Source organism: Arachis duranensis, chromosome 2 (assembly GCF_000817695.3).
Source record: "Arachis duranensis cultivar V14167 chromosome 2, aradu.V14167.gnm2.J7QH, whole genome shotgun sequence".
Lineage (NCBI taxonomy): Eukaryota > Viridiplantae > Streptophyta > Magnoliopsida > Fabales > Fabaceae > Arachis > Arachis duranensis.
This window is the reverse complement of record NC_029773.3, coordinates 15324153-15346713: the sequence shown is the minus strand read 5'-3', so window position 1 is coordinate 15346713 and position 22561 is coordinate 15324153. Positions and strand designations below refer to the sequence as shown.

Below are 22561 nucleotides of genomic sequence, written 5' to 3'. Positions count from 1 at the left end.
TTGGAAAAGAAGAATCAGAAGAGAAGAACCAAGAAATAGATGGTAACCTCCCCAATCCACCAGAAGAGGTGGCCAACAACAATGGTCAACCTCAGAGGAGAGTTCTAGCATCTTACACCTTCCCTAATCCAAGAAACTGTGGGAGCAGTATACTCACTCCCAATGTTCATACAAATAACTTTGAGTTGAAACCTCAACTTATCACTTTAGTACAGAATAATTGTTCCTATGGAGGATGACCACTTGAAGATCCGAATCAGCACTTAGCTACCTTCCTGAGGATTTATGATACTGTCAAGACAAATGGTATGCATCCGGACATCTATAAGCTGTTGCTATTTCCATTCTCCTTGAGAGATAAGGCAGCTCAGTGGCTAGAGATATTTTCCAAAGAAAGCATCAACACCTGGGATGATTTGGAGAACAAATTTTTATCCAAATTTTACCCACCTCAAAGGATCATAATATTGAAGATAGAAGTGCAAACATTCACTCAAATGGATGGAGAATCACTCTATGAGGCATGGAAAAGATACAAATCTCTAATCAGGAAGTGTCCACCTGAGATGTTTAGTGAATGGGACAGACTTCAAAATTTCTATGAGGGATTGACCTTAAGAGCTCAAGAGTCTTTAGATTACTCAACAGAAGGTTCATTACAACTCATGAAAATAGTAGAGGAAGCCCAGAATCTCACAGACACTGTGACCAACAATCAATACTTCTATGCTCATCAAAGGCAGCGCCAACCAATACAAAAGAAGGGTGTGTTTGAGCTAGAAAGAGTAGACACCATCTTGGCACAAAACAAGTTGATGCACCAGCAAATCCAACAACAAATAGAGCTGATGACAAAGAGAATTGATGGACTCCAAGTGGCTGCAGTTTACACAGCAAGCCAACCCTCAAATGGATGGAGCCATAGTAATGAAGCCTCTGAGAAAAGACACTATGAGCAGCAATTAGAACAAGTCCAATATATGCATAACACCTCAAACTCTTCTCAGAATGAATTTCATGGAGATACATACAATCCATCATGGAAGAATCATCCTAATTTGAAGTGGGTTGATAATCAGAATTCATGGCAAAAGAATCACAATTTCAACAACTCCCGCAACATAAACAATCAATCTCATTCATCCAATAACACTAACCAATACAAAAAACCACAAAATTCTTACCAACAACCCAACAACAACTTACAAATCCACCAAAATAACTTCTTCACACCACATTTAAATTCCCAGAACAACTATTTCAACATCCCAAACAACTTCCAACAACAACCATCATATCCCAACATACCATTTATTGACCACCATGAAACCTGGATCTCAGTTCTTGAGGCAACATTACAAGCACTTGCTCAAACCACACAGGATCTAGCAAAGGGGCAAGATAGTCTAACTAAAAGTCAAGATAGACAAGAGGTCACCATGAAGAATCTTGAAAGACAAATATGACAATTGGCCAGACAAGCTGAAAGACCAACCAATATTCTCCCAAGTGATACCATTTCAAATCCCAAAGAAGAATGCAAAGCAATTCAACACAGGAATGGAAGGACATTAGAAGGTGACAAGGCTAACAATAAAGAAGGGATGACAGCCGAGGAGAAAGACCAGGAGAATCTCAACAAGAAGGAGGAAGAACCACAAGCCTCAAAGAAGGGAAAACAAGTCATGGAAGAGCATCCACAAGAGAAGAAGAAAGAGGTGAAGCCTTATACTCCCCCCTTCCATATCCTCAAAGATTCAGAAAAAAAGCTTAAGGATCAATAATTTCCCAAGTTCCTAGAAGTTTTTAAGAAGCTGAAAATCAATATCGCACTTGCTGAAGCATTGGAGCAGATGCCTCTATATGTAAAGTTTCTCAAGGAGCTCATTAACAAGAAGAGAAGCTAGAATGAAAAGGAAACAGTGATCTTGACCCAAGAATGCAGTGCAGTGATCCAGAGAGGTTTACCACCAAAGCTTAAACATCCTCGGAGTTTCATCATATCTTGCACCATAGGAAATATGACATTGGAAAAAGCTCTATGTGATTTAGGTGCTAGCATCAACCTGATGCCTCTCTCATTAATGAAGAAGCTTGCAATAGAAAAAGTTAAGCCCACAAGAATGTCACTCCAAATGGCTGATAGATCACTCCAAATGTTCAGAGAGAAGTAGAGAACGCCATCACCCATCACGATCTCACCGGCGCACACGGCCAAACGGGTTCGCCGTCGTGCAGTCAGCTCCGTCGCGCAGTGAGCTCCATCGCGCAATCACTTCCTTTGGTTCTTTGATTTTCAAGTTGCTTGCTGCTTCAATTTGAGGGGATTTTGAATTTTGGTTTAAGCTGTGATTGAAGGTTCTTTGGTTTGGGTATTCTTCACTTTCCTGGAAGCTTAGCTTTTAATTCATTGATCTATTATTTTTTGGTTCTTTTGATTTTCAAGTTGCTTGCTGCTTCAATTTGAGGGAATTCTGAATTTTGGTTTAAGCTGTGATTGAAGGTTCTTTGGTTTGGGTATTCTTCACTTTCCTGGAAGCTTAGCTTTTAATTCGTTGAGATCAAATTATTATTTTCAACCTTGGTGATTTTTAGATATTCTTTTTGGTTGCTTTCTTTTTAAATGTTTCAATTGGTGTTATTGTGTTGTTGCTGTGATTTAAATGTTCTTTTTTATTCTTTCTTTTTCTTGAATGCCTAGTCAATGCTTGATTGATTAGCTTTGCTCACTGATTATATTTGATGATAAATTTTAGATTTATAACTCTATTGCTGCTTTATTGTATGTTTGTATAGTTAAATTTTATTAAAGTTTCTTGAATTTTTACTATGTTACTGATTCAAAGTTTTTTTAGTTTTGTTCATTGTTTGGTTGCACTGTCCCTGCTCTTGATCTCTGCCGACTTGCTGCCCCTCCTTTGTGTTGGATTTTTTTTGTTTCAGCTGTTGTGTTTTTGTTTCAGGTCCTGTTGTGTTTGTTGTGCAATACTATCAATTTGTTTTACTTTTTGACTTAGCTACATTAAGATAATATTTTCTATCTTTAACTTGTGCATTATATTTTATATTAGACTATAATTATGTTTTAATGTGTTTATTTATATTTTATTTTATTATAAAACGGTTTTTTCGGTTCAACCACAGTCAAACCGGTTGAACCTATGAACCAGTGAACCAATAACTAGAGCGGTTTAGTTTTCCAGTGATCATCAGCTCTGCCTTAAGTGAAGAAGAAGAAGGAAAACTTCTAATTATACTAAAAGATCACAAAGATGCATCCAGTGGTACAACCTCAGAGAAGATTAAACCCAACCATGAAGGAGGTAGTCCAGAAGGAAGTAATGAAATTGTGGAATGTTAGAATTATCTATCCAATTTCTGATAGCTCATGGATCAGCCCAGTTCAAGTGGTGCCAAAGAAAGGTGGGATGACTGTCATTGTTAATGAGAAGAATGAGCTCATTCCCACAAGAACAGTGACAGGATGGAGGATGTGTATTGATTATAGAAGGCTGAATGATGCCACAAGAAAAGACCACTTCCCTCTCCCCTTCATTGACCAAATGCTTGAAAGGTTGGCCGGCCACGCCTATTACTGTTTCCTGGATGGATATTCTGGTTACAATCAAATAGTGGTTGACCCCATGGATCAATAGAAACTTCATTCACTTGTCCCTTTGGAGTCTTTGCATACAGAAGAATGCCATTCGGGTTGTGTAATGCCCCAACTACCTTTCAGAGATGCATGTTATCAATCTTCTCAGATATGGTAGAAAATTTTATTGAAGTCTTTATAGATGATTTCTCTGTTTTTGTAATACTTTCGATACTTGTTTGCATCATCTTACCCTAGTTTTAAAAAGGTGCCAAGAAACCAATTTGGTTTTAAACTAGGAGAAATGCCATTTTATGGTACCCGAAGGAATTGTTCTTGGTCATAAAGTTTCAAAAAGAGGTATAGATGTTGACAAGGCAAAAGTAGAAATCATAGAGAGACTTCCACTACCAACTAATGTGAGAGCTCTTAAAAGTTTCCTAGGGCATGCTGGATTCTATAGAAGATTCATCACAGATTTTTTCAAAATAGCTAAACCACTAAGCAATTTACTCGTGGTTGATAATCCTTTTGTTTTTTATGAAAGCTGTAAGCATGCCTTTGAAACTTTAAAAACAAAACTCACAACAGCACCAATCATCACACCCCCAAATTGGGAATTATCCTTTGAACTCATGTGTGATGTAAGTGACCTTACAATTGGTGCTGTGTTGGGACAAAGGAAGGGCAATCGGCACCATGTCATCTACTATGCAAGCAAGGTATTGAATGAGGCACAAAAAAATTATACTACAACAGAGAAGGAATTATTGGCTGTTGTTTATGCATGTGATAAGTTTAGACCATACTTGATTGGATCTAAAATTTTAGTCTATACTGATCATGCTGTCCTTAAGTATTTAATGTCAAAACAGGATGTCAAACCAAGGTTCATCAGATGGATATTACTCCTGCAAGAGTTTGATATTGAGATAAAGGATAGAAAAGGGAGTAAAAATTAAGTTGCTGATCATCTATCAAGGCTGCCGCAAGGGACTAATCAGGAAGCTGCCCAACCAGTAAATGAAAGCTTTCCAGACGAACACCTCTTGCGAATTCAACAAGTTCCTTGGTTTGCTGATATTGCGAACTACAAGGTTGGAAGGAAAATTCCTCAAGGGTTCATTAAACAACAAGAGAAGAAGCTGCTTAATGAAGCTAGAAAATTTTTGTGGGATGAACCATTTTTGTTTAGAAGGTGTCCAGATGGGGTGATTAGAAGGTGCATCCCTAAGAATGAGATGAAAGACATATTGTGGCACTGTCATGGTTCAGCTTATGGTGGACATTTTGGTCAGAGAGAACAGCAGCTAAAGTGCTTCAAAGTGGATTTTATTGGCCAACAATATTCAAAGATGCTAGAGACTTTGTGCACCAATGCAATGAAATCCAATTTTTCCCATCAGTCAGTGCAACTAATCCCATACTTTAAACTACAGGTATAACTACAGGTATTTATTTAAGATAAACACATTTTGGTTTCAAATGAAATATTTTAATGAAGATAAAATTGTGCATTAGTCACCTGGAACAAACTAAGAGGCAAGTTATTCATCAAAATACTCTCTGTTCTTGTTACCCATTTTTTAATATACAAAACAAATTTTATTTTTCGATATGTCACACTTTAAAAGACACGATTGATTTCTATTGTCCTAACTTTTGTACTTGATTGTGGATTTAAAAAGTTACTTTCTTTATTTAATTATAAACTTAAAGAAAACATGAAGGCAAAAAAATAAAGGTATTTAACAAATACAAATGGAATTCTACTTACAGATTCACTTTTATAATTTTTTTAATTTAATTTTATTAGGAGAATATTAATTGTTTAATTTAAAAATAATATTTTTAAACAGTTAACTTTTTTGAAATTGAATAAACATAATCAATCATATGATTACTATATTACGAGTACACTTATTATTATCAAACTTAATTAAATTTTAATTTAAATTATATCTATTTAATTTTCAAATTAAAAAACACAAATATACCTTTTTATAATTTTAATTTTTGATGCCATTAGGAAGACCAAATTAAATAAAAATAGTACTAATGTCGGCGAAAGCTAGTGCACTCCAGGTAAAGTAGGGAGTGCAGCACTCTTTAAAAGTTAACCTACTATCAAAAGTGATTAGGTAAATTAAATTTATTTATTATTGTTATTATTTTTTTTGTTATGGGGTGAACAAACAAACCGACATTAACAAAAAAAACTAATTCGCTCGTTTAATAGAGGACTATCTTTACACACAAAAAATACCCAGAAAATTTTAATCCAATTCCTCCATTACTCTCTTATTGTTGATGTGATGTCTTCAAGCATTTTCACTGTTTTGTTTACTAGTAGGTGTTTTTACTATTGTTTTGTCTAGCCACAGATTTTGACGCTCTTAAACCCACTCCATTCCACCTCTACTATAAATGGACTTTCAAAGCCGAAAAAATTTCTGCCATAGAAAAGAAAGACGCTGTCTGTCGCTGCTGCTAGTTAGCTAACTCCAAACTGATTCTGTAGAAGAACCGGTCTCCATGAAGGTGCCATAATTCTCAAATGATGACGCAGTCAAAGCACAAAATACATGACAGTTATAACAAATTCATTATCTTTTATTTCAAATTATCCTCAACTTGTACTTAATAGAATGAAAAATTAAAATATAATTTTATTTAAACAATTATTTGTATTATTTTTTATTAATTTATTCAAAAAATAATTAAATTTTGAAGCTAATTGGTATAAAATATTACAGATATAAAACTAAAAGAAATTCTTAAATATTACTAAGATAAAATTATGTAATTAACTTTTTTAAATATTAGTTATTTATTTTGCATGTAATATAGAAAGGTTTAATTATTCTTTTAGTCCCTATAGTTTTGCAAAATTTTTAATTAGGTTCTTATATTTTTTTCCTTTTAATTGAGTCACTGTACCATTTTTTTTCAATTAGGTCCCTCTGGTAGTAATTGGCTTAATTATACAGGGATCCAACTAAAGAAAAATTTAATGCAGGGACTCAAAAAAAAGAAAAAAAGTATAGAGACTCAGTTAAAAAAATAATTCGTGCAAGGACTTAATTAAAAAGAAAAAAAGTATAGGGACCTAATTAAAAATTTTGCAAAACTATAGGGACTAACAGAATAATTAAACTATATAGAAATAAATGAATATAATACTTATTTAGTAGACTGAGTTATGTAAAATATTTTTATTGCCATATTATTTGATGAACCAAAGAAAGAAAATGTTATTTTAAGAAAACCTAACAATATATTTTTAATAATATTATTAATACAAAATAATACATTTTAAATGTTCTTTTAAATAGTATATATTATTTAAAACAATATAAGTATTCCAAATAATATATTTATTAATAATGCTCTACATCAATGTAAAAAATGCATCTAAGTTATTTAAGCAATATTGGCCAGACGCGCTCTCCTCCCCCCCACTCGTTTGTCATACACGCGCTACATATAACGTGCTGCAACCTAAAGCTTTGTTCAACGTAAATCTTCTGCTGCAACGTAAACCTTCTTCTCTGCTCGCGTTTTCTTCTTCGCGTTCTTCCTTATCGATCTGCATTGCCTTCGTTGTTCTCCTCTCGTCGCATTCATCTTTTTGTTTTCTTCTTTCAATCTGGTTATGTTGCATTTATCTTCTTCCTATTCTTCTTCATTTTCTTTTTTGATCTACACTTCTGAATCAAAACAATGAATGACTCAACTTCAAATCTGTTGAATGAGACTGATTTGGATTATTCTTCTGAAACGAATCAAACTACAAAATTTGGATTATTCAATTTTGAATTGAATTGAATTGAATGGAATGCAATTGCTAATTTGAATTGAATTGAATGGACAGAGGTGTATTGAATTGAATTGAATTGAATTGATAATATGTAAATTATAGGCAGAGCTGTTTGAATTTAATTTTATATAATGGATTATGTTTTGTTCACTCAGTACTATACAATTATTTTACCATGAGGAGGCGTTCGGTTCATTATGCAGAAAGTTGAATTTGAATTTGATTTTATATAATGGATTATGTTTTGTTCACTCAGTACTATACAATTGTTTCACCATGAGTACGTGTTCGATTCATTACGTGGAAAGCTGTTTGAATTTGATTTTATATGATGGATTATGTTTCGTTCATTCAGTACTATACAATTGTTTCACCATAATGACATGTTCGATTCATTATGCAAAAAGCTGTTTTAATTTAAATTTATATAATGGATTATGTTTCGTTCATTCAGTACTATACAATTATTTCACTATGATTATGTGTTAGGTTTATTATGCAGTTTTTATTTTGAACTTCAACCCAATATCTGAGACTTATAAAAAAATTCTAAAATTTGTAAAAAATGATTAACCTGATTAACAGGTTACCTTTTTAAATCCAGACCATTCAAATAAAATATAACAAATGAAGAGTTTAGATTTAACGAATTTACAAGGTGTACAGCACTCCATACTTACTAAAAAGTGTTTAAGAATGAACCAACAAACTATAATCGAAAGAGTACTAAATTTAAATACACAAATTTATGTTTTTTTTAAAAAATAGTCAAAACGGTCTTAAAAAAAATTAAAATTTTGCGTAACATAAATTTATATCTTTTTGAGTAACATGAATTTAAGTTTTTTTTTTTTTGCTTATATAATCTTAATTATTAATTCCATTAGAAAGATCAAATTAGATAAAGAAAAAGTATATCAATTTATATTTTATCAATTTATTTTTAAAATAGGATGCGGATGTATATAACCTTTATTTATATCTATTTTTAGATTGGATTACTCTAATTTCTTTTTATAATAATATTTTCGAATGCATTAAATATAGATGACTAATTATTTTCATTTTTTCATTAACACAAAAAATATATAGTAAAATGGTAAACAAAAAACTTTAAACCATTCAATTATTATTCGCCTTTCATAACATACACAATAAATTATAAAACAGTAAATAAATTGCCTTTAATCTATGAAAAACCTCAATCCTATGATATTTTTTAAAAAAACACAACTAACCCTAACCAAATCCTTATCCCAGTCCCGTCTGCAAATTTCAAAATATATACATTTTCTCCTTTTTTCTGAAACCTTACTCTATCAATCAAACTATGCTTGCTTTTTTAACAAGTGAAGATTAAATTCTGATTTTCTGTCAATGCCATGTACATCAAAACCCTTTTCAAAATCTAAATTTTATCATGCCCCATCCAATACTAACCATCACCCTTCACATTTATGTAACTCCTACGTATATAAATGTACCCATTGCCATAGCGGCCAAACACGAAACAAAAAGAAAATATTATTCAAATGGAGACTACACAGAAAATGCCAGACTATTATTGTGTCTTCGCCGAATGGGTCCCCAGGACCTACAACTCCTTCGAGGAGGTTCAAGAGCAGATCCGTGACTTCCATGATCCATCTTGGACCAAGTTTGCAACTTTCGAAAATGCCGACAAAGCCTTGGTCCTCTTCTTCGGCGAAGGGGACTACAATCGTGGTATCAACCTCATAAACAACGGCTACGCGCCGGAACCAGTTTCCCAGGATCATCTCCGTGATAGACAGCGTCTTGCTTTGCGAGCCCTACATGAAAGGTTCCGCCACGAGGACCAGTTCCCCTTCCATGCTACCTGCGTAGCAAGTTCCTCGTGCACGTAACTCGCTTTACATGCATACTCTAAACACATCTTATTTCCTTCCAGGTCTTGATGACTGCTACATTGTTTTCCTAGGTGAAGGCCTTGCCTTCAAAAAACTCGCTAACGCTCACCTCCTCAGCTTCAGCATGCAAAAATTACTCACTGATGTTTGTGACAAGCTTGACATTCTAGAGCCGCTGTACCGAGCTATCACAAAGACCTCCCGCGACGGTCGGACATGTTACCGCCACCTCACCTCCCTTGTCCCTCCAACGTCTCAAGATGCTTTGGTTGAGTCCGGCCAAATTGCCTTCGATGAGGAAACAAGCGTTGAAGACGCAGCGAGAATGACCCTACGCGCACTCTGTGCCAGCGTAGATGTCGTTGTGTATGACTACAACTACGATATTGTCCAAACTTTGACAAACAAGTATGCCAATCTCGCCAACGACTACCGCAACATCCTGCAAAAGGAAAGACAAATTTATCGGTCTCAAACTCCACCGACGAGACACAAGAACAGGTTTTTTATCTCGATACAATCACCTATCGCAGCCTGGGTGCATCCACCTCGACCGTCACACCCAAAATGGACTGATCTTTTTTAACACTGCCTACTGCAATTGCATCTCCGCTCCACGCTTAAAATAACATCCCAAACCTTGAAGCCTCTCTCCTGTTACTCACCATTGCCTACTTACTGTTTCTCACATATGGTTCTTGCTTGTTGGTTGCCTTTTTTCCTATCATCACCTTCACTAGTTTTCTCGTGTCTCTTTGTATAGTAAAACTTCTACAAAGTCTGCTGTAGTTTCAATGTCTCAGTCTATAGTTTATTAATATTCTAAGACTAGGCTTGGCTTAAAAATTACAGTCCACAGACGTTAAAATTTTTTTTATCTGTCTACATATCCAACACGTCTAACATGTCCCAATGTGTAAATTAAACGTGGTAAGTAATAACATTGGTGTTTTATTTCATGGGATACAAAGAGGTAAATTCATGAAAAACCATCCAACTTAATCATCAACACAATTTGCAATCAGAACTTGGGTTTTGAATTTTTTTTCCATACAATACTTCAAAAATTATTTTTGTCAAAAAAATTAATCTCTCATGTTTTTAATCAAATTTTTAATATGCATATAAGCATATTAAATACATAAGTCACTCACAAATTTTATTATAATATAATTCTATTACAAAAAATTTGCTTTAACATAAATTTACTAACTAATTTTATTATGGGCTCACGCTATTCAATATACCTCATACTTACCACCCTTCTCTTTCAAAATTTGATAGTAACTCAATGAAATAATTTATCACTGTGTACTAATCACTCTCTACTCTATATATTTCTAATTATTTAAGCACTAATTACAAGACAGTAAATAATAACAGCACAAAAACACTTACTAGCTAAACCATTTTCCTATACTCTTTTCCTAAATAGCACCAACAACAAAAATATGTTCACATTATATTTTTGGAAAGCACCAATTTAGAACTATAACAACAACAACAAAGCCTTGTCCCACTAAGTGGGGTCGGCTACATGAATCAAATGACGCCATTGTGCTCTGTCATGTATCATGTCTACAGAAATATTGTTTACATGTAGATCTCGTTTGACCACCTCATGAATGGTCTTCTTAGGTCTTTTATAAAATTCAACTGACCCAAACCATGGAACATGGCTCAATCGCAGCGGAAAAGGAACCAAAAAAAAAATTTACAGCCCCAAGCTAACTCCACTCCACTCGCTTTGGCATAGCACGCCACTACAACTTCCAAGCGTCAACTCACCTTTGGACATATACACCAACTCCTTGCTTACTGAATGAATAACTTTTCAGTCTGTTGAGACTCCACCATGAGTACTGCAGACTCTCGTCCACCAAGTACCACGTGCCCTCAATCTTCACTATTTCACTATTTTATATTATATCTAAACGATTCAAGAATGCGGAACATCACGTACCGCACAAACACAATGCCATACGTGAACACCTTCCTATAATATATATGGTTATATACACATATTGACGCACACACATAACGCAAATAATTTCATACTGCGTGCAACAATTTTATATATAATATAAATAACACATATATGCATATTTATCCCAAAAAAAATTAAACCAAGTATTTTTTATGATTAAATTAAGAATGACAATGATACCACTAGTTAGAATAAATTATTTTATTAATCCAAATCATTCATATTGAATCACTAAAATTATATATCATAAGCGTATTTTTATTCATAAAAATTAGAAATTAAAAATTAATAAAATAGTTGTCTCAATCTTTCTCAACCAAAACCTTTTGTATCCATAATAGGGCAGTTGAATTGCAACTCTTCTAATGGAAAAAGAGTTGTTAAGGTGCCTTTGGTATGTTGGGGACCAAAATCTGAAGTCACTATTTATATTTGAGCATGGAACTCACTAACCCTGAAACTCAAATAAAAATAGTATTTAAAATCCAAAAGATAGTATTTGATTTTATTCTCATCTAATTTCAAATTAAAAGTAATTATGACTTATTTAATTTAACATTTATAACAATAAATGAGATCACCCTTATATAAGTCATTTAATTTGAAATAGTATAATTTATGATTATAATTAATATATGTATTGTCCACAAACAAATTAAAAAATTAAATAATTTTTCAACAAAAAATTGTATACTATATCAATGAAATATGCACAACACATAAATTTTAGTGTGCCAAACAAAAATCTTGGTGCCTAAAATTTTGATGTGTAGTACAGAAATTTTTAAAAGACTACACACCTAGAATATTGACTCATCCAACTAACAAGATATATTCGCACTAAAAATTTGTATGTTATGTGCAAAAATTTGTGTATATAAAAAAATTTATATACTATATGTAATAATTTGTATATCAATAAATTTATGTTATGTATAAAATTTTGTGTTATGTTTTAAAAATTTGTGTGTTATATTTATACATTTTTGTATTCTCTAATAAAAATTTGTGCATTATAAAAACATAAAAGTTCTATATCCATGTAATTTTTTCATCCAAACTATACAAGTAATTTCAATCAGACGCGCCTCCCCAACCCCCTTACGCATTTGTTATATACGCGCCTCATATAACGTAAACCTTGTTCTCTTCTCGCGTTTTCGTTCTTCTTCTTCTTCTTCTTCTTCTTCTTCTTCTTCTTCTTCAACCTAATAAAATTCGTCGTTCTCCTCTGTTCGCGCTTTTCTTCTCTGCTCGCATTCTTCATTATTGATCTGCATTGAATTCAACGTAATAAGCTCCGTTATTCTTCTTCTTCATTTTCTTTTTCGATCTACACTTCTGAATAGAAACAATGAATGATTCAACTTCAAATCAGTTGAATGAGGTTATTACGTTAAGACAGCTAGGGAATGATTGTTGCATGCTATCACAATAATCTTAAACACTGAACAAAGTAAAAGGAGGCCATCGAACCGAACAATATTCATTTGGTGAATCAAAATCACAAATGCCACCGAACCGAACAATGTTATGTGGTGAATAAATGGCGATCAATTTTCAATCAACAAGAATAGTATTTCTCATCATCTTCCTCCTCATCCTTCTTCTTTCAAATTTGCGCACGTAAGTTCTTTCGTTATAATCATCACCAACAACACCAATATTTTGCTCGGTTAAGTGGAGTTGCTCATTTTGATTCACTTGATTGTTAATGTATTCAGTTGAGTCCTTGTGCATGCATAAATGTTTCTTATTGATTGAATGTTTATCACGTTTTATTCAGCACATGATTGGTGTTCGGTTCAGTGGTGTTGGTCATTTCGGTTCACCTGATTGTTATGTGTTCAGTTGACTTCTTTTGCATAGAAAAATGCTATTCTTGATTATTGAATGTTTATGTCGTTTTATTCAGCACATGAATGTTGCTCGATTCAGTGGAGTTGTTCATTTTGATTTACTTGATTGTTAGTGTGTTCAATTGAGTCCTTGTGCATGTAGAAATATTTTCTTGATGATTAAATATTTATGACATTTTATTTAGCACATGAATGATGTTCGGTTCAATGGAGTTGGCCATTTCGGTTCATTTCTGTTCTGCACAATTTAAAACTCTTCCTCCTCATCTTCTACTGTTTTTTCACCATGGAGAGAAAGAGGAAAAGACAAAAAAAATACAGCAGCAATAACAACAAAAGAATGAAGATAAGGAGAAAACACGTGAAGAAGAAGGAACACGAAAAAGAAGGAGGAGGAAGGCGAATCTCTGTTACTATTTTCGTTCGTTTCTGGTTGTTCCTTGCCAAATCTTCTCGCGATTCTTCTCCAATAATGGTTTTCGCAGAGAACGTGACTGAAGTTTGAGTAATTTTGAGAGAGATTCGAAGAGAATGAGCGGTTTTGTGTTGAGTAAGAAGTAACGTTTTTTCCTAATGAGTGCAAAGTAACGAAGAATTTTCGAGTGCATATTTTTACTCATTATTAATACGCGTAATTTTATTTAGACTTAGACCAACTTGATTACATGGTTATATAAATGTGTAGCATACCCGTTATAAAAATTACGAAAAAAGAAAAGTAACATATGCGTGCATCTTTTAGATTTTATTTTAAAAATGCTTACACACACAGCATCGGTAATAAATTAACTAGCAAACAGATCTCAAAAACTATAACATGACAAAAAAAAGGATTGAAAGGATGAAAAGACAAGAAAACCCCTGAAACGTTTGCCAATCCAATCATAAATATTCACAACCACTCTCAATAAATAATAATTTACTGGTGGCCGATCTATTTGAACAAATATTCTATACTTTTCAAGATCTGTTAGTAAATTTTTTAAGAGTAAATTATTAAAATAGTATCTAAAATTTGTATTGTTTATGAAACAAATTTTAAGAAACATTAACGATAAATAAATTTTTAAAAAATAATTTTAGAAATTAAATTTTGATTAAAATTTTTATAATTATTATTAAAAAAATAAGATATTTTTATTTTTAAAATTTAATAAATTTTTTGTCAAGTGAATTTCTTTTAAAATAATTATTGTGAATGATTATATTTTTGAAAAATAAAAAAATTTACAGATTAAATTTTACTCCGAAATTTTTATACATCTTTTAAATATTTATTCAAATGTTGTCACAAAAAATTTAAAACTAATAGATAAGTCATTTGTTAAATATGAAACTTGTTTTTGTTACTTATAAAAATTATAATATTTATTAATTTTTTGTTACATTTTCAATTCATTCAAAGATTATTTTGTCAATAGCATCTTTCAGGAACTTTTTTTGTCAGCAACTAAATTTTTCGAATGCCAAATTGATAGTTAATCATTTTTTTAATAATCATACTATATATACAAAAAAATTAACTATCAAATCAATTATTGATGTAAAATATATATTAAAATATAAAATATGCATTTAAAATAAATTACATAAATACATAATAATTAATTTATTAACTGATTTTTTATATGCATATTGTTTTTCTAAATAACTTTTATGAACATCAAACATCAAAATCTTTAGAACCATCTTGACGGTTAAGTTTGATGATGGAGGTTTAAGGAAGTTGAACTTAAAATCCACTCCTTTCGCACTGGAAACTTTTATATTCCAGTTAATTAATCTCAAAAAAGAATTTACATTGAATGAAATCTTGAAAAAAAAGACATTATCCTCTAAAATAGCTGACCCAAACACACACACACGCACCAAGTTGAATTGGAGAAATAACATAACAATTTCTGAATTCGAATTAAAATGATAAATAAATAAAGTTTCTCATACAATAAGCTTCAAATGTAACAAGGGCAGGTGACGTTTAGGTTTTCTCTTGAAAATACAATTACTTACGAATTTGACTGATGATTATAAGAACTTAGTGCAAAAGATGAATTAAAATGGTGCACCAATAATAATAATAATAATAATAATAGTTAACAAGTTACAGATTTTAGAATTAAAAAAAAAATAATAATTCACAAATGTCAAGTTCAGCACAATTAACATGCCAGTCATTGCACTCCAATGTTATAGTGGGACAAAGGCTTTTGCTATCATCAATGTAAAAAGAAAAACATGAATATACATTGGTATCCGGTATTCACTGAGACACTGACATCGACAGGTATCAGTTTTACTGTCTAACATATTTGACAATGCATACTGTAAGAGATTTACAATTCAATTTGTGGTAGCCACTGAAAAACAGCACTCATTTCAAGCCACCTTGAGATAGAGCACTTTGATCTTCAAATTTTCCTCTTAAACCATTAGTTATGTAATATAGCATCAAAAGTGATTTTAAAACATGTAACTAGTCAAAATGCTAGGGCATGAGTTATGTATGGCTCCAACATTACTATTGACTTGTTTGTTATGACTTAGGAGAAATCCTCTTCTCACTGTTAGATACCTCTAATTGGGGTGGCAAGAGCTTCATAAAGCTTCCTTGAGAAGATTGTCTGGTTGAAGATGTTTCAGGAACTTCAGATAATTCTGATATCTCTGAATCGGACTCTGTCACAATCAGCATGACAGAATTTATGGTTACATTGCAAGAAACAGAAGGGTATCATACAAAAAACAAGAGAAAAAAGTGGTATAAATGAAAACAGTGTTTGAATTTTGAAATAATTAAAATGGTCACAGAAGAAAGAGCCTACCAAAAAGTGACTTAATGGATGGCCTATTTGTTTTGTTCTGTTTCCTCTTTAGTTCAGCTGCAAAATAAGTGGATAGCAAGGTCAAGAACGAAGGCTTGTCTCCAAGGAAATCAAATTCAGGAGTTTATCTAAGTTATTGGAGCTTAGGTAATAATAAATTATAATATAAATAAATCCATGATGAAACCCTAAATATAAAAATTCATTTCGCAATATCATAATGACATAAAAATTAAAATAATAAAAACTAAAAGATCTTTCCTTTAGGATGATAACATATGAATCAGCAAGTATATACACCGAAACCCAAAATATCTTTATCTTTTCTGTATAGGCCTACCAACTTGGGCTTTGCATTCTCCCTGAAGCATGCCACCCAATTGATTTGAATTGCAAAATTATATTTTGTTTCAAGGTGGGAAGAATAATACAATATCATACAAGTTTCTTAACATGAAGTTCTGGACCAAATCTTCCACATTCGTTGGTTATTCCAAAAAGGTTAACCTAGACCTATTTACTAGTAATTTTGTTTGGATAACTAATGCTTTTAATAGTTTCTTCTCTGGTGACAAGATTTTTATTATTTAGTTACCTATTAGAAGGAATAGTGATCTTCCAGTTCCACACACTTGTATATTTATTAAGGAGAAAATTTAAACTCTATGCTTCAAACAACAGATGAGCATAGAAATAAAGGAAATTGTATGCAGTTGAACTAGCTAGTTGAAGGAAGAATCACTGATGTAGTCATTTAGAAACTAATGGTAAGATAATTAATTAGACATAGAAACGGTTAATCATGTTAATGATTTTTAATATATTGAACCATTCACTGAGTGTTTCTAGAGAAACATCCTAACCAAGAGTTCCTTATTCGTAATTCAAATGTAAACATTAATATCCCCTTTTTTTTTAGGAAAAAAATCTCAAATAAGAATTCTAATTAAAGCAGACTTCATCAACATAATAAATTAATATGAATAAGTGAAAAGAAAAGAAATAGCAGTTTACCCATCCCAGGAACTTGATAGTCGTTGACAATTTCAAAGTTCTTGTATGTGTATCCAACAAAATTCAAGTCCTTAGATGAAAGCATCTGTAATGAACAGACAAGCAAGACAAAAGAATAAGAAAAAGGAAATGGGGAGTGGGAAAATATCTGTAATGAGAAATCGATAACTAATATACTTTGTTCTTCCGAATACTGCCAGGTACCAAAGCATTATTAAAACAACATAAGAGATCATCAACCAACAGAATGTTGAGCAGATGCTAAGCTGATCCTACGGATAACTTGATGACAATTTCAAAGAGAGAAGGTAATAACTAAGTTTACCTTCCTCCACGGACCATGTCTTGATGATGATTGAGCTTGGATGTCTGACTGCAGATGCAAAAGGTAAAAAGAGAAAAAATCAAATAATGTGAATGGGCTTAGATAAGTGGCAACACAAAATAAGGGAGTTTACGAAAGAACATAAATAGTCAAATACCTCTTCAAACTTCTCAAAGTTCTGAGTATCTAGCTCATTATTTACTTCTGGAATAAATGCAGCTTCCATTTGATACAGCTTATCCCATTCAACACCATTGAAGAATGGGTGAGCCTGGAGACAACACAAAGATAACCTATATATCCAGATACATAATATAACAAATCGAAGAATCTAGAAAAGGACACACCGTACAACACCTTTATTTCATCTGCACCTTTGGACCCCAATCTGTGGTTTACATTGCACAGGAGTTTACAAATTAGATCTTTAGCCTCTCGGGACAGCCTTGCTTCTTCGGGAAATTTCAAGTGAGATCTCCAGTTTACTATCTGCATAAATCCAGAAACTGATAAATAATGAATGGTTCCTATATCTAATACACCCTCATGCAAGAGCCTACTCCAGATTTGAAGCATGAGTAATTAACATGCATATGCTAAAATTCAACTTTTTTATTAGAAAAATGGCTTGGCAAAAGTCGAATCTAGACCTCTTGGATAGAGAAGTAGAGGTTTTGATACAATATTACAAAAGCTCAAATGATAAGTCAAGAAACATGAATGGTTTTTATATATTTTTTTGTTGTAGATAAGAAAAAAGAATCTCATCAATATGAGAAGAAACAACAACAACAAAGCCTTATCCTACTAAGTGAGGTCGGTTATAATATGAGAAGAATGATAATATAAATTAGGGATCAGGGTTCCCCTGTACAAAAGAATAAAAGCAAAAGATTTATTTATAAAATATAGCTTTCCAATCTTTCAACATATCTGAGAAGGAAAGTCCCCTTTAAAGATCATGAGGTTTATACCAATAGATGCTAGGCAGCTAATCCTATCCCATAAAACATGCTTATAAGAAAACCTGTCATTGAAAGCGTGTGCATTACGCTCCAACCAAATAGTTCAAATAGTGGCAAAAATTGCACAATGCCATAAATATTTTCAATGAATGGTTTTCACTTTTCATATCTAAAAGTACAGATTTTTAACTCTCAACCGACAAGCAACATAGAAGGGAATCAGATGACATAGCAAAACATGCCTCATGGCAAGAAAAAAAATCTGCCAAACAGCCTAAGGAATAAGAAAAAGATAAAATGCTTTCAGCACTGTCACTGCTAGCCTATTTGGTGTGATAACATTTCCTAACACAGCAGTATAAGCAGTATAAATTGCATTTGATTAGAAGTCGAAAGAGAATTATCAATTTAACTTAGAAGTATACTACAATGGTTTATAACAGTAGTGAAAAAATGGTGGATATCCTACCAGCATCTCATACATAATAGCTCCAAGTGACCACCTGTGAATATTATAGCCATCATTGTCAAAATAAAACATATAACCCTTAACCTTATATCACTTATTCCAAAAACATAAATGAAGAAAATCCAACATGCTTTGAGAAGACTTAAAAGAGGGGGGAAAAGCAAAGGGCAATGTTACAAACGGTGTCATGTGTAAAGAAGTTAAGAAATTTGAATCCGAAACTAGGCTGAAATTTTTCTTAAAGACTTCCCAGTAATGAATCAAATGAATAATGATGCTATGATACACCATACATATCAGGCAGAAATGAACACCAGAAAATATCAACATGAAAAAAACTCACCAATCACATTCCATCCCATAACCTTTCTTCAATAGAACTTCTGGAGCAATATAATCTGGTGTACCAACAGTGGAATAAGCCTGCAATGTTATGCATTCTTTATTACACAGAAAGTACGTAAACGGGAATAAAACTATAATCTGCTGTTTGAAAAGTGCAAATTATCAATGCAAAACTTCAACCTTTGACCAGATCATAAGTAAAACAACCATACCTTTCCAATTAGACACTGTCACAGACTAACAAATAATAGATTGCGATAAAATAAAGCAGTGAACTTACAAGTGTCCTCCTGTTCTGTTGCCAGTGTTGTAATTGTTCTCGCTGGGTGCGTTTTGAAATAACACGTTCATTAGATCCATTCACATTCGGAACCACAGAAAAATCCCCTTCTGCAATTGTACTACAATCTAATGGTTTACAAAGTCCAAAATCAGACAGTCTCAAGTGTCCATATCTATCCAGTATTAAGTTGTCAGGCTTGATATCCCTGCAAAGCAATATTGAAAAAGATATATTCATATTTATACTTTGCAACAGACTAGAGTTGCTCTAATTTTAAACATTATGAAATATGCATAAACATAAATGGGACTTCATTGATCTAAGTATTTCAGCATTAAATTCTTTTCACATGATGTGGACGGGTAGCAATCATGATAAGCCTTATAATTCTAACATTATCTATCAAGGTAACTTGGGAGTTATATCAAGCTCCAATGTTTCATTAGAAGCTAATCACACATAAGAAAGTTAAACACAGTATAATTGAGGAAACAATAACCTTTTGAAAGCAAATAATGAATGAGATCTACATACCTATGTATATAATTGTGTTTATGTATAGATTCAATAGCCAGAATTGTTTCTGCTACATAAAATCTGGCTTCATCTTCTGTCAAGGTATCCTTTCTCATAAGCAGTGTCATCATATCCCCACCTGGAAGGTACTCCATAATAAGATATAGATGCTCGTCATCCTGAAAAGAACAATATAGTTTGACTATGCAATTGCTGTCAACCTCAGCAAGTAGATTCCTTTCAGCTCTGACATGTTCAACCTGACAATTTACAAAATAATGAAGGATACATTGACATAAAGTGTAAAAAATCATATTCAATAGGAGAGAATAATCTAGCAAGACAAATGACAACAAACCTGGCCTCTGCGAAGCATCTCTGATTTCTTTAGCTTTTTCATTGCATAAACCTGACCCGTAGTCTTTACAGGGTAATATTTCTTTTGCACAAGTTCCATGAATGAACTTGTAGTTCATAAAAGAGTGTGTGTTTCAGAAAACAACTTTTTTTTTCCTTTCAGTAGAAATCAGCTCTTTTATATGTAGGCACAAGTCTCTTCAGCATAATGAAAAATGTCTTTTCAAGTTTCTTTTTGAAGGAAAAAAATATAGCAGAAACAGAATTTTTCTTTTAGATTTGTTATTTATCCAGCAAAGCAGCAAGGTTATATATTCTGAGAGTTGGTACTCCTACTTAATTAATTGTATACAAAAATTATGACTAACAACAGGATGTTGTAGTCTTGGATTCTTGGCCATATACTAATGCATATTGTCCCAATTATTCACATGAAACCATGATATCTCTAGATCTCTCTCTGTTTTCCAAACAAATAAATAAATATGATGATACTCCCCAAGAGGACATTAGATAAATGAATGCCTCATAAGCTCTTTTCTAGCCCATATCACCATTAAAACATCTTATTGTTTGTGTATATCTCTTAAGAATTACCTCAGTTTTAATATGCACATAATAAATCAAGAGTATACAAAAAAGCATAATTTTAAATATATATCGAAGTAGCCTGCAGAAAATTAACTTCATTTTTAATTTTTATGAATGGAAGCAACTAGCCAGTCCACCAATACAAAATAATCATAACACGGAAGAAGAAAGCATAAGCAATCATCAGGTGACAAAAATACCATGTAAGTAGATACATACCTCACCAAATGCACCTTTGCCAATCATAGTCAGCAATTCAAAATCATCAACTCCCATCTTATGCCTCTGAAGGCGCATATATTCAGTTTCCTTTTTCTCCAAAAATTTAAGTAGGTTGTTTTGATCTTCCTCAGAGACATCAGCATCAGCCAACTTCTTTTCCAAAAAGGTCCGACTGTGATAAACAAGTTACACTATAAAATTTTACCATAAGATTTGCAAGCAACTATATAATACAGACTACCACTCAAGCAAAGATAGTTGTTCCAGTCCAGTCAATCTTGAAATGCTTCACTAAGGATATGGGGAGAATAACTACCGCTACAGTCATAACTGCTGATCTATCCATCTCCAACAGAAATAGATTTTGAACCCATTAACTTATTACAACCTCATAATACCCACAATACTATAACTTTGTGAAATGAGCCAAGGACCTTGGATCATGAGAGTTCCTTCCTCAAGAACAGAGAAGAGAGAGATATTTAACAGCTTATTTTAGTGTTTAGGACTTTAGGGCAACTCATTGTTTCTACAAATAGCCCTTCAAAACACATGGATCCCAAACAGGTGAAATTATAACAGATGAACTTATTAGACTGAATTCCAAATGATACATAAGCCACTTTCAATCTCCAAAGTCGCACTTCATTTGAATATCCACCCGAGTATGTTAGAACTGACTTAATGTTCATGGGAAATACAAGCTAAAACAATATTGTGAAATTCAACAGCTCTTTTTGCAAATTGAATTGTATTAATGTGAATCATGGCATTCCCTCAAAAAAAAACAAAAGATAACGATGTCAGCAAGCACTCTTCACATATTTACAAAATCATGTGAGAAAAAAATAGTTATGATGGTTTAATGACAGTTTTATTTGAGAAATGGGAGTGGATATTGCCACACCCAAATTGACTAAGGATGACTAGTGAATCTAAGATTTAGCATCAACCAACACTGTCATGCCAGCTATGGGTATAGGCAAGTGAGTTAGATTCACTTGAGCACTTTCATTTATGAAAATCAATTATCATCTGAACAGACTAAAACCAGAAAAGTAGGAAATCGTACCGCTCCTTCCTCTCCTGAAGATTCTTCATTTGCTCCTTGTAATGGTTTTCAATATACTGCTTTGCTGCTGCAACCTTCTGCTTTGTGTCATTGGAAAGAGAAGCTTCATCAACCACTACACTCGAATCGTCTGCTCCTCCTCCGTTGTTATCATCCTCCTTCTTCTTTCCAAACCCTTTTGTTTTATCACGAGGCTGAAACTTCTGAAACCAACTCCTCGCCGAATCCATTTCCTCAACGTCAGTGTTGGGCACTTCACACACTAACTACCATCCTTTGTGCACACTACCAATGCAACTACATATACATAAATAGTATTAGAATTGTTACATAGATGTGCATGAGCTATTGAGCTATGACTTTTACTCACCACACACACACACACACACACACAGGGAAAATCATTTCCTTTTTTAAAAAGAAAAGATTG

The 22561-nt window shown here is 32.8% G+C and overlaps 2 protein-coding genes across 2 annotated transcripts in view; one reads left to right on the top strand and one right to left on the bottom strand.

The window, feature by feature from the left end:
• The first annotated feature begins 665 nt into the window (after positions 1-665).
• On the top strand, positions 666-1784 carry LOC107473743 (uncharacterized). Its single transcript, XM_016093332.1, has 2 exons — positions 666-1396; positions 1478-1784. The coding sequence occupies exons 1-2, from the start codon at positions 666-668 to the stop codon at positions 1782-1784; spliced, it is 1038 nt and encodes a 345-aa protein (XP_015948818.1).
• A 13447-nt stretch (positions 1785-15231) lies between these two features.
• LOC107473728 (uncharacterized) overlaps positions 15232-22561 on the bottom strand; it is a 7846-nt gene continuing 516 nt past the window's right edge. The window contains exons 2-14 of the mRNA XM_016093317.3: positions 22132-22428; positions 21051-21231; positions 20248-20319; positions 19908-20149; positions 19371-19578; positions 19089-19168; positions 18718-18779; positions 17669-17817; positions 17469-17582; positions 17312-17359; positions 16987-17071; positions 15973-16029; positions 15232-15826 (exon numbers count right to left, since the gene is read on the bottom strand). Coding sequence (XP_015948803.1) covers positions 15684-15826; positions 15973-16029; positions 16987-17071; positions 17312-17359; positions 17469-17582; positions 17669-17817; positions 18718-18779; positions 19089-19168; positions 19371-19578; positions 19908-20149; positions 20248-20319; positions 21051-21231; positions 22132-22361 — 1671 coding nt within the window. The 5' untranslated portion in view covers positions 22362-22428 and the 3' untranslated portion in view covers positions 15232-15683. The remainder of the gene's footprint in view (positions 15827-15972; positions 16030-16986; positions 17072-17311; positions 17360-17468; positions 17583-17668; positions 17818-18717; positions 18780-19088; positions 19169-19370; positions 19579-19907; positions 20150-20247; positions 20320-21050; positions 21232-22131; positions 22429-22561) is intronic.

Coding starts and splice junctions, on each gene's coding strand:
- LOC107473743 (XM_016093332.1), top strand. CDS start 666: ATGAAAATAGTAGAGGAAGCCCAGAATCTCACAGACACTGTGACCAAC. Junction 1,397..1,477: donor ACACAGGATCTAGCAAAGGG/GCAAGATAGTCT, acceptor ACAATTGGCCAG/ACAAGCTGAAAGACCAACCA.